Genomic DNA, 14,536 nt, shown 5'->3' with positions numbered 1-14,536 from the left:
TTAGGTTAAACTCAGCTCTTCATTGTATCCACTTAAATCTAGGTGACTCCAAAGGCTGTGGTGGAGTAACCACAGATTTATGAGTGTCATTGAAAGCAAGATTAGCCTACCAATCCTAATCTTTAATTCAGGATAACACAGACGTTTGTTTTGTGCGAGAAACTGTGTTCCAAGTTACGTGAAGTGTCAGGTATTATATGGTGCTGTGTTTGATGTGTGATAGAGCTGTGTTAGCTGAAGACTCTCATTTTGCTTATGCGTTCAGAAGATGGGGCATGAGAGAGTACGCAGTGAACGGTTTTAGGGCTGCCAATAATGGATAAAGAGAAATAATCCATTCAGCGATACTATAGCTCATCAGAGCCCATGAATTAAAGACATATGTTATGTAGATTCAATGTATGGATTAAAACGGATAATCTGGTAGGTGACACACAGAATCTTGAGATAAGTGGGCTATGCAGATTCGGTATATGGATTGTGACGGATAATTCCATTTAAGTAATGCTGGACAAGTTGAAGACAAGTAAGCTTCGGGTAGTGCTCAGGTTATGTGCAGTAATCCAGTGAGTGACACTTTGGATCACATAATCTGTAAACTGGAGACAAGGAAGCTGGGGATTCTGCATTTAGATGTGGACAGGAGGAAGGAGGGGGAAGGGGAGAAAGATTATTCGTGGGGAATACACTGGGTTTAAACCTTTGACTGATGCGGCACAGATCCCCAGGAGATGTGTGAAAGCTGCACACTTTCGTAGAGCTGTGTGAGTTTTGCATTTGCACACTGATGGTTCAGAAATGTTTGTAAACTTGTGTCAGATGTGGACATTTTACATGATTTTTTGTGGATAGTGTTGTATGTGGAATGGGGAGAGAAGGACAGTGAGAGAGTCATAAATGAGGGAGGTAAGATGTGTCGGGTTGTCGGCTTTTAACCGATAAATTCAGTATTTATTGCAACCTACTTAGTATCTTTTTCTCTGTATTTATTTTTGTGAGGGGTTTAATAGTAGCAAATTGCTTACAGTGAGCTTTAGTCCTTTGTTAATATTTCAGAAGTGCTGGGGTGTGGAGGAAACCTGCCCAGTGGCACACAGGGAATCCTAAGTTTTGAGAGGAAATTTGGCAGCTGCCGAAATAGCGGAGGTTGATCACGGTGCAATATGATACTCTCAGGCTGCAGAGAAGTAGCCAGTGCCAGCTGAGCCACACCAACGCAGAACTTCTTTCAGGCCAAATGAAAGCCCAGGATGGAGACTGTGACTGGATGGAGCTGCTCCTATTTGACCCTAGAACGGGGGGTTATTTGTTGGTAGTATCTATGGAAGGAGGGTTGGAGGAAGCTTTTTTAAAGTGTCTAAAATGCAAAAAAAAAAAATTTGTGGCAAAGAAGCAAGTTCAGACTGCTCTGGATTTATATTTTTGTACGTAAAGGTACTTAATTTGATCAGAAAAAGTCAGGTTCTAATTAAGTCAAATACAACTTTTATTTTTAAGGAGTGATTATTGATAGAGAAAATAGAATAAAATTGAACTAATTAAAGTAGCAAAAACCAATTACTTTATTTTGTTTGAACATATGGGGGCCAAACCACTATATTTAAAAATCATTCAGAGGGTTGTGCTTCTTTGTACTAAAATTACCTGAAAGATGTGCTGATAGAGCTGAATGTTGCTGAGCTACATCTACCAGTTTGTCAAAACAAAGCAAATACACACACACACTTTTTACTCTTTTTCCTGCTGCTGCATAAAATTCCAGCAGCAAATGCTATTTCTCCAGCCTAGTTCTAGCTTGTTGTCTAGACAGTAAAACAATGAATAACCTCTGAGAAATAGCCTCGATACAAATGTTGTCTATTCCTTTTGTAACCTTGACAATAAGTTACTAACCTGGTTGAATACCAAGCTTTGTTTGCAGTCTACTGTACCAAAACTTTTTTCTGACAGCAAATAAAGAATACTCAGTGACAGCTTCTTTCCAGCATTGCGAAATAGCAGTGTGCTGGTTTGTTATAGAGCAGACGGCTAAGCTTTTTGTCCCCACAGAGTATGAGTTCTTGAGGCTGGTAATGGCAAAAGATGGTAATTGTTCATAATTTGTTTTTATTCATTCTGCAGTCTTCCACTCAAACATAAAAGATTAAGACTGTCTGTCTGCTGATATAAATAACTTCCTCCTATCTTGCTGTTCTCAAAAGGATTTTTTCTTGTCAAACAGGGAAGATTCATTACATAAATCTGTAGGTACCGACAAATCAGTTTGAATTGTGCGCTTTTTCTTTCCTTGTTTCTTTTTCTGGTGGCTGTGGCTTGCCAAGTAAAGAGCAGTCAAAAAGTTTTCTTTTATTATGCTGACTTCCCATATCAATCAGATGAAGTAATTTAATTTAGCAAGGTGGGTAGTTGTAAGCGATGGCAGTCATTGTGTAGCAAAAGTTGGCTTAAATACTTAATGAAAAATGCCAGATTTCAGATGTTTATGTCCTGACAGCTCCGGGATTTACTGGCCTGAAAAGCTGTGTACCAGTCCATAATAAAACACTCTCTGAAGTATTGATTAGGGAAGCATCAAGGGAGTTCGCACACGTGCACAGGCACAGACCCACATCCACCCACCAGTACATACCAGCAAGTACATAATTTAAAGTATATACTCATTGCTTGGTCATAAACATTTGACATTTCTGTTCAAAGGCAGAGGAAAGAAGAGTTTAAATTCTTTACTTACCTCAGCCACTTGAGATCTCTTTATCAGACTATGTTTCCTGAAGGCAGGTAACATCAGCTCCCCATTGCCTCACGTACACGACTACAAGTGACGTGAGCCCCGTCCGTGTAGCGAGGGCAGGATGCTCCTCTTTGAATTTATGTTATAAATAGATTTTCTTTTTTTTTTTTTTTTTAGGGAGAGCATGATAAAGATTAGTTTGCTTTAAAGTAGAAGAAGGCTAGGTGACCTGTTTATTTTACTTTCCTGGTTTCCTTACTGAGCGGAGTAATGTCTGGTTAGGATTTCTGATGTGGCAAGGTTAAAAGTGGGGTGGGGAGTAGAGAAAAAAATAGTTGACCATGGAATGAGGATACTCTGAAGAAAAGATACTGGAAGAAAACCCTCAACAAAAGATACTTATTTTATGGAGTGCTGATAATTTTATTTATTCCTTGGATTTCATACAGTTAGTGCTAGTAGGAGTTGAATTCTTCTGAGGACAGCTTAGTTAATAGGTTGTTCAGTTTGAAAAACCTCCTTAATTTTAGTATCAGAACTGTAGCATTCCCTAGCTTAAAAAACATACTGAAAAAAACACACCACTGCAGGAAATACTTGGAAGTGACTCAGTTTTTAGCTCATATATGGGTTATTGCTAAGTCCTTGTCACACTGTTGTTACATCAGAGTAAAGTTAAAGAAACTGTGCTGTGGCATGGTTCTGTTGCTTGGCAAGTTGGATGACATCAGTAATTGGTTCATTCATAAGGGTCCCTTTGGCTGGAACCCTACCTGGTATCCAACTGGGTCAAGCACAGACTTAATTATCTGTTTAACATGTATCCCTGTTAAAGTCAGTGGGGAAATTCTTGGTCTTACTGAAATAGTTCTGCTGGTGACTTCAGCGAGGCCAGCAATAAAACCTCTTACACCACATAAAGTTAAGAATGACTTCAGGCAAGTTAGTAAAAACTTCATGCCTCAGTTTGCTCTTGAAAAAAGTAATGCATACCATTACCTGTCTACCTGCATGCAATTTTTAAGAAGATCAATTAGATAATGCTTTGAAATTAAAAAATGCTCTGTATTGCGTGCTCTAATTATTATTATACATCTAAACATTATTCAAATATAGAGTACTTCAAAATATTCTTATTTCCATTTAATGTTTTTTTTTTACCCTACAAAGCTTTGTAGATACAGGAGGATTTTTTTTTTTTCTTTTCTAACTACAGTTAATGATATGAACATAATACAATATTATTGTGTCTCCCAGGCTTTGTACTTGCGCATTGTTTTCTTTGATTTTTCTTTGAAAGACAGATGCTGACAGTTCAAAAGCGATTTACGTAATTACTGTGATAGTAAACTGGCTCGGTGGATAAATTTCTCTGCCTGCATGGGTGTGCACACGAGCACCCCTGATTGATGCCATTCCTGGCATTTAATGGGGACGTGTCAGAGGGATTGAGGAGAGCCTTGCCACGGCTCTGCCCTCGCGGGATGCGCCGGGTGCCGCGCGGCTGCGAGCGGATCCGGAGGCTGGCTGCGAGCAAACGTTCTCGTCACTTGAGCATTTGCAGCAAAAAGCCTAAAATGTCTGTTAAAGAAAATATTGGCTTTCCTAATTTCTCATTTACATTCTCATTCTGTCTAATAAATTATAATAAAGTATTTACTGTTTTGATTGCAAAAGCGGTTTCTCTGCCTTTTTTTTTTTTGCTTTGGTTCTGTTTTGGGTGGATATGCCAAGGTTTCTCCTGTTCGTTTTCTCACTTTAAGTGTGTCATTTGGTCATATTGGTGTCTTCATTCTAATGTTTATTAAAATGTTACTGTCACTGCCAGTCTGAGACTGTGAATCAGAACTAAGAATGTGTAATAGTTTATTTCACATTTGAGTAAATTTCTTTTACTACTTAAACACTATTATGGGTAGTGTTGATCTGAGATGAAGTTTAGGTTTGGCGATACAGAATGCCACTAATTTGAGTCTTCTTTTTTTGCCATCTGCTGTGGGTGTTGCATCCACAAACATGTTTTTTTTTTCTTTCCGAATATCTCTTCGTGGTGGTAGAGAATAATCTGATGCATCTGGAGAGCATCTTTTCTTGGGCCTTTCACTGTATCAACCTGCAGTGTATACTTTGATGCTCTCTTGCCTGAGTTGTTTTGATCAGTTGTAAAAAATCCACGTTTTACCATTGTGGGGATAGAGTACAGAGAGAACAGTATGAGCACCTACAGCAATCTCCTGAAAGGCAGGTGGCCTGGTGGTTAAAAGCTTTGTCAAACATAAAATGTGCAATATCTATTTGTTGTGGATCAGACGGTAATTAAGAGTAATTTTTGAGGCAGTCATTGATGTAAGCCACTCTACTTTTACTCCTCGCTCAATACCTGTGTGAAGTGGTCTAACTTGCTGTCAGGTTGTACACTGCAATAATGGACACTTGTTTTTTTTCTCTTCCTCCCAGCCACACTGGATGGCTGGAGTGAGAGCACTGCAACTGTGTGGATAGTGCACGTAGAGTACAGGCCAGCTCCAGAACCATTCCCAACTCTGTCCTGCTTGGAGCAGCTCCAAGTGAGTTTAGTAACAAAGTGACTGAAGGTAGCTGCAGGGGCTGGGGGTTTGCACCACCTTCCGAGTTCTAGCAGTGTTAGCAGCCGTGGGGATAGTTCATTAATTCCTGAGTAGCATAATTTAAGGAACTGTTGGTTTTGTTACTTAAAATACTGACATGATTTGCCCTGTAAGCTACAGAATTCTTAAAATGGAAATCCCATAGCTGCCAAGGCACTTCACACCATGATACAGGTTTAGATCTCATGCAGGTTAACGGAGAGAAAATAGTGAGGATAGGACAGAAGTCCACCATCCTTGCTTGCCCACAATCTACAGCACCTAGAAAAGGATACAAAAATGGCAACTTTCAACTCTGCAGTGCTTTTTAATGCACCAGGAATAATTCCTATCACTGACTGTACTTAAGTGGTGACTCCACCTATGCCCTCACCTCACCCATTTAATAAATCAAAGTGAACATCCTTTGGCCTTCCTATGATACACAAACACTACCACTCATAAATGCTCAATGGTAGTGGCACCTGTGAAATGGCAGTTTTGTTGGCCATTTTCATGAAAGTAATTATAGAAAAAATGTGCTAGGTAATAGGAGTAACAGAAAAATTACCAAACTGAAACTAAACACGAACACTTCATTATTACAGTCTCATTCAAGTACTTTTTCTTCTTTTTCATTTTCACACTTTTATAGGTCATCAGTTATCTGCAAGAAACTTCCAAACTCTCTGTGATTCATCGTCAGTGGGGCTTATATAGATACGTGGGTAAGGCACAGGGAAATCTACCCCAAAACTCAGCATCTCCCGGTAGACCCACACATCTGATCTCTCTTACCTCTGGTTTTGTGCAGGTCACTTGAGAGCATGGCTATCCAAGTACTTATTTTGCAAGGAATTATTACCTTAAAGAGTTGAAATTATCACTAAGTACTATTCCAGTTACTGGAAGGATGGCTTAGTCACATGAAAATAAAGTACCTACTAAGCCATGTTTTCCAGAAAGTATTCTCCAGCAGGAGATTTGTTTAAAAAGTTGATGCTGATAAATTTTCCCTTTTGGTATATTAGCAAACTGAAATTGCCCAAGAAATATAATGCAAGAAGTCTGCCTTTTGTCAGAGTACTTCCACTCCAGTTTATGCACCAAAGGAATTATGCATTGTACTTACTGAGCACCTCCTTTGGGCATCTCAAATTTTCTTTTAAAACTAAGTAATAATGAAGAGACTGAGTTGGTGGGTTTGTCACCAGCTGCAAGGCTGCAATGTGTCTGTGACTTTAGTACCTGCATTGGCACTTCATTGCACTACCTGCTTGCTCTTAGTTCATAGAATCGTAGTTTGGGTTGGAAGGGACCTTTAGGGGTCATCAAGTCCAACTGCCCTGCTTTGAGCAGGGACACGTTTCGTTAGACCAGGTTCAAAGCCCTGTCCAACCCAACCTTGAACATTTCCAGGGATCGGACATCCAGCACCTCTCTGGGCAGTCTGTTCCAGTGTTTCACCACCCTCATTGTAAAAAATTTCTTCCTTACATCTAATCTAAATTGACCCTCTTTTAATTTAAAACCATTACCCTTTGTCCTGTGGCAACAGGCCCTGCTAAAAAGCTTGTCCCCATCTTTATAAGCCCCTTTGGGTACTGGAAGGCTGCTTTAGGTGTCCCTAGAGCCTTCTCCAGGCTGAACAGCTCCAACTCTCTCAGCCTTTCCTCATAAGAGCAGTGCTCCAGCCCCCTGATCATCTTCATGGCCTCCTCTGTGCCTCCTCCAACAGCCTCCAGCAGGTCCATGTCTTTCCTGTGCTGAGGATCCCAGAGATGGATGCAGTACTTCATCCAGACTTTCTTCTTATTCTTGCAGTTCAGTAAAGCCGCATTTTTCCAGAGGGAAGAAGTTATTTTGCTGCTCTGTGGGCCAGTGGGATTAAAGGAGCAGCACAGTAGGTGGATGGTCCCGTGGCTGTTCCATGTTCAGTGTCATGGTCAGGGCAGTGGCACCCGGAGTGTTCTGCTCCCGCTCGGGAAGCACAGCCGGAGCCTTGATGCACAGGGCTGGGTATCAACGTGGCTTTTTTCTGCCTCTTTTGGTAACTAACTCTATGACCCCTTTGTCTGTCAGTTTGCACATATGGAAACATTTTTCCCCCCTTTCAGAGGTGTGGTGGGGATTAATTTAACTTTACAAAGTGCTTTTTGATTCCCAACTGAAAGCTACTGTAGGAGCTCAAAATACACTGATGAACTGGTACTGGCTGAAGATCTTTGATGTGTGTCAGTGTATTTGTTGAACAGTTTATTTGACAGTGATTTCTTTCTGCTTACCCTAATTTGAGGACTGAGCCAATGTTGTGTTCCTTCTCTCTCTAGATCCTTCTTCCTCTCTCTCTCCCGTGCACTCACCCACCCCTCAGCGAAAGTTTGGAATAAAGTATCTGCTGAATAAGGAAATAAAAAATATTTAGTTTTCAGATGTTCCAGTTATACTGGCAGTATCAGTGTACTGAAAGTCTTCCTTAGAGTAAACTCACATGTTAGCCATGGACAGGACAAGGCAGGGACTGCCTTCTAGAACAATTCTTCTATTCCACTTGGAAACACTGTACCTTTTTTCCTCTGGAAAAAGAAATAAAGGGTGGAAGAGTGGCAGTAGAAATTTCTGATTAATTCCGTGACCAAGTAGCAAATGCATTACTTGTAGCAGTTCTCTGTCTCCAATGCTGGAAATAAAAATCATAGTTAGAAGTGTTTTCTTCAGCAGTGTTAGTGTTTTAGCACTGGCTTCCATTCTTTCTCACAGCTTTTAACAGAGCAGGTTTAAAGTCCTACGGTTTCTGTTTCAGTGTGTTTCTCAAGTTTCCAGCTTGTACCACAGTTTTTTTGTAGACTATATCTGAGAATATTCTACTGTAGTTCTTTGTTATGTGGTGAGAATATTTTCACAGAAATTTCTAGCATCTTAATAAAAAATTAATGTAGTTGCATTTCCTTTATATGAAGATGTTGATTCTTTTTGGTTTTCCACTTCTGTATGGCTGACTACAAATGTATTTCAGGGCTTGGACTTGGCTAACATAGCAAATGGGATATTACTTGGGAGCACAGGGTTGAAATTAAGTGAAAGTAAATTAAACTAACTATCAAGCAAAGAGCCCTCCCAGTGACACCTCTAAGGCTGTGGCACAGTCTTCCAAAGCAAGCATTGAATGATTCACCATTTCAGACATTTCAATCCAATCTAGAAAGCTGTAGTAAATACATTGTAGGGAACATTCCTGCACTGGCAGGGGGGTAGACTAAATGAGCTATTACCAGTAGCTCTTTTCCATGTCTGACTGATAGTTGGCTAGGAACATGTTTAGTATAGTCGCCAATTTTTCTCCTTTTTTTTTTTTTTTCACTTGGAGAGCACTGGTGACATTGGCAGAAGAATGCTTCCTGTGTTTGAGAGAGGTTTGCATGGCAGGGTTGTCCCAAAAGCAGGCTATTTTCAGAGGAGGCATTGACACTGATAGCCTTAATCCGTTCCTAAAGGTTTTTAGAAAGGGTTTCATAGGATCTGACTCATGTGAGAGGGTGTGGTGGTATTGGGGATATCTGTGGATTAGCTGCTACACATATTTTCAGGTCTTTTAAATTCAAAGTCAAATGATCCTGCATATATTAATAGAGCCTTTTTTTTTCTTTTTTGTAGTGTATGATTCATAGCTTTTGATTTTTCCTGGAATTTTTTGCTTCCCTTGCCTTATAACCACTGTCCTTCTGGGTAGACGAAGCATTTTTACGAAATGGTTATGAAAGTGAGGTAGTGGGTTCCTCTGTCTGTGTCTGCTGAACTCTCCCATAAGAAACATCTCATGACAGTACAAATGAGAGCATTTGACTCAGGTTTTCAGATATGTTTATACAAGACTTTTTCCTTTAAAAATACACATTGGTGGCAGTAACAGTGATAGTAGTTATTGGTAATTTAAATACTATATCATTTCATCCTAATCAGGGCAGCTGTAGATGATATAACAACATCCTGACAGCTGTTGTGCACTGGTAGCAGTGAGAAGGCTGTGGGGAGCCTCAAGAGATACCCAGGAGACTTCTCTCCTTTTCCTTGGTTATAGAGGGATGTTAATACATGCCTTACACCAGTGCTTTGACACCTACAGAAGCTGTATCTCTGTCAGAAATTTCTGGCAAAAGTATAATTGTCTTTCAAAACTGGAAGTGTTGATTTTGATCCACAGGAAACGTAAACAGTGTTTAAAACTTGAAACTCTTTCAAAACAGGCAGTGTTTTTTCCCCTTATTAATCCGATAAAAGGGCAATGGAAAAATAGATGAAAGGACAAGGAAACATTGAAGGGGGACACCAGATCAAAGCCTGTATACAGAATTATCCTTCATTGCTCATTTTCCTGTAGAGAAACAGGTCTTAGTGTGCAGTGTATTGCAATATGCTGCTGCTCTTTTGTTCTGCTGAAACTTTGCTTACAGTAAAGCTGCAAAATAAAAACCTGGCTGGCTCTAAATTTCCTCTCTTCTTTCTACCCTTTTTTTTTTTTTTTTTTCCCCCACCATATGATGCCCAGGGACTCCAGAAAGCCTCGCTGAGAAAGAAAGGCAGCTCATGGGTATGATCAATCAGCTGACCAGTTTGCGAGAACAGCTGCTAGCAGCTCATGATGAACAGAAGAAGCTGGCTGCATCACAGATCGAGAAACAACGCCAGCAAATGGAGCTGGCTAAGCAGCAACAGGAACAGGTGAGTGATTATTACAGTGGCTTTCAGCTTAAATAATTTTCTTGGAGGATTTTCCAGTAGTTTATGTTTCAGGCATCCTACTCTAAAATTTGCTCTGCGCCCCAAATTTTTTTTTCAATTTGTTTTCCTCGGTGAAAAAGTTTGAATAATAGCAAAAGAATGATTTAATCTGAAATACGTAAAGCGATATTCTTTGTTGTAGAAACCTTACACACCTTATGAACCTTCCATTTTGGAGGTATTTTCTTCCAATACTGGTTTGTTGGATTTGTTTGGTTTTTTTAACTAAGTGTAAACAAGCAAGTCAATTCAGTCCTCCTGAATAATCTTCCAATCCTGCTTGAATTCAGTAATACTGAATAGGTATAAAAGGAACAAAGTACAGCACTTGCATTGTAATGTGAGAAATGAAAAGGTTGGTTTTGCCAACTGTGGAAAGAAGCAGAGAAGAATATAAAGTCAGTGAACAAGTGTGACTTTTTTTCTTCTACACTTGAGAGTCTTGATTTTCAGCTCTTGCAAATGTGCCCTTTCCTGCAAATGCAAACACGTTTTCACATATGAGTAGTTCCAGTGAGCATACATGGACATGGGACATTTTAGACAAGAACATAACTTATCTAACAGGTTTAACAGAAACAAATGTCTATTTTTGTAGCTGAATGTGAGCAAAGAATACTTAGACATCTGGTTTAAAATTTTATCAGCAGTCCATGTTGATACTTCTTATCTGAAAGTATTTTGTTCTGCATGACCATTTATTACAGCTTGGAATAAAATTTGAGTTTATATCATAAAATTGCAACTATGTGAATTTTATGAAACTCACAGAATTCTTTGGAATCTGTCATAGTTGTCATGCTTCAGTGCTGGTATTTTACCAAGCAAGTCTTAGGATTCTAGACCACTGCTGATACCTTCAGACATTTAAACCTTGGTTGTCCCAATTTTTAATTATTTAAAAACTTCATCTTAAACAATGTGTGTTTTGGCCTCACGCCTGAAATCCCACATAGGGAGAACAGAAGTGGCTTACCTACTAAACCAGAGAATTTGTATCATGCTGTTGTTTACATGGTAAAGATAGATGAAGGTGCAAGTGTGGAATTGGCAAGACTCCTTCCGTAGGGGACATCCCAAAAGAGCTGTTTCCTTTGCCCTACCTTTTAAAATCACTACTGCTACAGGAAGGCTGAATAACTTGAAATCGAAAAAGAAAATGGAGAGAATGGAAAAACCAGTAAGAAATCCTGCAGTGTTATTGTTAGGATAACTAGGATTTATTTTAACTGAAGAAATGATAGATACTTCTGTATTGTATAGAAATTAAAATAACCAAACTTTGAAAAAAATGTATTGATGAAAATTATTTTGATTGCTTAAAGAAAAGCTCCAGAAGGGGAACATTTATTCAATCTTTTAGATGTGGAGTTAACTATGAGTGAGGGTTTCTTATGCTAATAGTCTAATAATAGAAGTAAAAGAAAATACCTGAGGGGAAGAATGCACAAAATTCCTCCCAGTAAGTATGTATAAGTTCCCAGCTGACCCTGATATGTGTACACATACCACAGGGGAAGAGCAATGCTCCTTCTAATGTTCATACTGCTGCACGAGCTGTTCATGAGAGCAGAGCTTTTGTGATGACTCCCATGAAAGTTTTTAAATTTGCTCTTGAAGTTTGAAGTGTATAATGGTTTATCTCTGTTCATCCTTTAGAACTCTAATTTGGTTCTGCTACTGTTTGCTTTTTTCCTTCACTGTGTATAAAATCTGTCTACAGTAGGATTCCCAATCATTTAGTCAACAGAGAGGGAGAGTGGAAGTCCTTATGGCAATGTGAGAGGAGACTTAGGACAACTCCATCAGCTTCCATAAACCAGTTGCAGTGTTGAGCTGTATGGCCTTGCACTGCCCCCTTAGTTCCTTGCAGTTGATACACACATGGAAGAGTCAGTCATTTTCCCAAACTCAGTTCCAGTCTCTTTGTGCCTGTTTCTGCATCAAAAAAATACATACACTAATACCTTCCTCCAGGGTGTCAGATTTCCATTTTTTTTAAAAAATTTTCAAACAAGTGGTGCCAAACAGAAGGATATTACGGGCCATCATAATTTTTTTGGCCTTTTCTGCCTTCTCCTGCTATTTTCCAGTTGCTCTACCAGTAGTGTTCGTCCTCCTGGTGAATTTTAGCAGTACCATTTCAGACAGATTTTTGCATCAATCCTTCTCTTGATATCCAGCACAACATTTTCCATAGGATTCCCTTTTACACTAGTATTAACTGTGAATTGCTCCCGAATATATGGCCCTTGCTTCAGCAGCAGTCCAGGCTGTACTAGAATGTTTCTTAGCTTAATAGAGAGGTTTAAAGAACCAAGCAGGGTGGAAGTTTCCTATGGACTGACTCCAGGAATGGTGATACACATCTCATGTTTCCTCTGTGCAATTTCTCCACAGATTGCAAGACAACAGCAGCAGCTCCTGCAGCAGCAACACAAAATTAACCTTCTTCAGCAACAGATCCAGGTCAGAGATGCGTCTCCTCCCATGCCCCTGCAATCTCTCTTTTCTCCTTTCCGTTTCCCTATGCTTTCCCTCAGGCATTATTGCCATAGTTTCTTTAAGAATCTCTGCAGATGGCTTACATCTTATTTATGGAAACAATTGAGGATTTTACCTGTCATTAATCAATAAAGGTCAGTTTCTGGAAGGTCTTGTATGCTTAACACAGTTCGTATAGGATCAGGAGCCAGATGTGAGAGGAGCTGGTCATGCAAACAAGGATTAGGAAGACCAAGTCCTCTTTTCATCAGGAGTGGCAAAAATGTTGCCAGAAAGAGATGATTTGGAATTGTTGTCCTACAACTCTTGTTTTTGAGGTTTTGCTGAAGCAGTTCTCAGTAATAGAGTGTACCTCCTTCCCTCTGCCCCAGGTGCTGGAAATCTGGAAAATTTGAACATTTGGGGCAAATTATTGTCTGAATGAGAAGCTGGTCAAAAGGTTGGTTTGATTCAGGAGAGCAACTGTGTAGGTTCTACGTATCTACAGGTTTATTCCCTGTGGTAGAAAAAGTTGTTAACCCAACATAACCAGTAAAATTTATTTAGCCTCTTTCTTCCTTAATTTATTCACAAGTTTCTTTTGATGCCATTGACTGTATTTCATTACTTTTCTTCCACGTGCATATGTGCATACCCCTGTTTTGGGAACAATGCAAATCAGTTTGCCTGTGAAGGTTTTCATAGAATAACAAAGGAGGAGTTTGACATCTTACAGATATCTAGGATCATGGTGAAATCTCTGGCTGTTTAAGTATGCAGTTATGTGTAGAGCATTGCAAGTCACTGTGGAAGTGGATACTACGTTCTCCTTATTCAGTAAAAACAGGATTTTCCTTCCAAAGCTTTTCTTTTGTATTTCAGAATTAATTGCCTAAAATTATCAACCATAACTGTAACCCATCTAAGAAAACCTAATTCCAGCAACATCAGAGGAGTTGTATGGCTTCACACTAGAAGAAAACTGGGCTCTATCATTTCAGAGCATATTCTGTCAAGTATCAGGACTTGTATAACTATGAAAAACTTCTGGGGAATGTCCACCCCTCTGTTACAGGGCAGCTTCTGTACAAGATGCCCTTTGCTGAAAATAATTTTGAGATTGCTAAGGCCTCGTTTGGCCTTGACCTCTGTACTGTTTTTTTTCTTCTTCAGTTTGTGTGTGGGAGGGATTTTTCTTTATTGCTGCATCTTTAATAAAACTTTAAAAGAAAAACAATAGCGGAACCACTACAATAGAATGGAAAATATTTACGTTTTTAGGTTTAGCTATGGCAGTGAGAGAGGAAGTTGTTTTATAAGCAGTGAATAAAAATAAATTGAAGTAACATAATTTGACCTCAACCCTTTTAAGTTTAAAGACCTTGTAGATAAGAATGAAGTATGTCGGTTTTGGAGTAGTGGAGAACACTGGTTATTGATAATGAGATATAGAGCCTTTCATCTCTTGATCCCTGGTCCAAGTTTGACCTGTGCTAGTAGTAAATGAAAGTCAGCTAGCTACCATCTGATACAAGCTGCAAGCCTAAGAAATGATTTGGAGGTCTGTCTCAAGGGATTTCAGATGAAATACTGACCCTGCTGAGGTCAGAATTTCACCGTCAGGGTCCACTTGACACAAACCCCATCAGATTTGGGGCACCCTCCTTTTGGATGGTCAGACGATAAAGGTCAAGAGTTAAACAGGCAGAGAGACAATCCTGTCCTCTCATTCCCACAGAGATGATCTGTTTGTAGTGAGATTTTGATTATACTGGGCAAGCAGTCTGGACAGTTCTGTGCCTGTATGATCCTGAAGTCTCATGAACCGCGGTTGCAGTCCGGTAACTGTGAAGTCACTGATAGAAAAAAAAAACATTTTAAAATAAAAAAAAATCCTTGTTGACAGTGAATACAAAGCAAAACATTTCTCCTCAAT

The 14,536-nt window shown here is 39.5% G+C and overlaps 1 protein-coding gene across 17 annotated transcripts in view; it reads left to right on the top strand.

Moving 5' to 3' along the window:
- Positions 1–14,536, top strand: part of SOX5 (SRY-box transcription factor 5) — a 636,847-nt gene that overhangs the window by 475,681 nt on the left and 146,630 nt on the right. For all 17 annotated transcript variants that reach the window (XM_051784935.1, XM_051784934.1, XM_051784936.1 and 14 more), the window contains 2 exons: positions 9,884–10,056; positions 12,517–12,585. In XM_051784935.1, the coding sequence (XP_051640895.1) occupies positions 9,884–10,056; positions 12,517–12,585 (242 nt within the window). The remainder of the gene's footprint in view (positions 1–9,883; positions 10,057–12,516; positions 12,586–14,536) is intronic.

The sequence above is a fragment of the Manacus candei genome, unplaced genomic scaffold (genome assembly GCF_025592945.1).
Source record: "Manacus candei isolate 608988 ecotype Guabito, Panama unplaced genomic scaffold, ASM2559294v1 h1tg000018l, whole genome shotgun sequence".
NCBI classification, from domain to species: domain Eukaryota; kingdom Metazoa; phylum Chordata; class Aves; order Passeriformes; family Pipridae; genus Manacus; species Manacus candei.
This window is presented reverse-complemented; position numbering and strand designations above follow the sequence as displayed.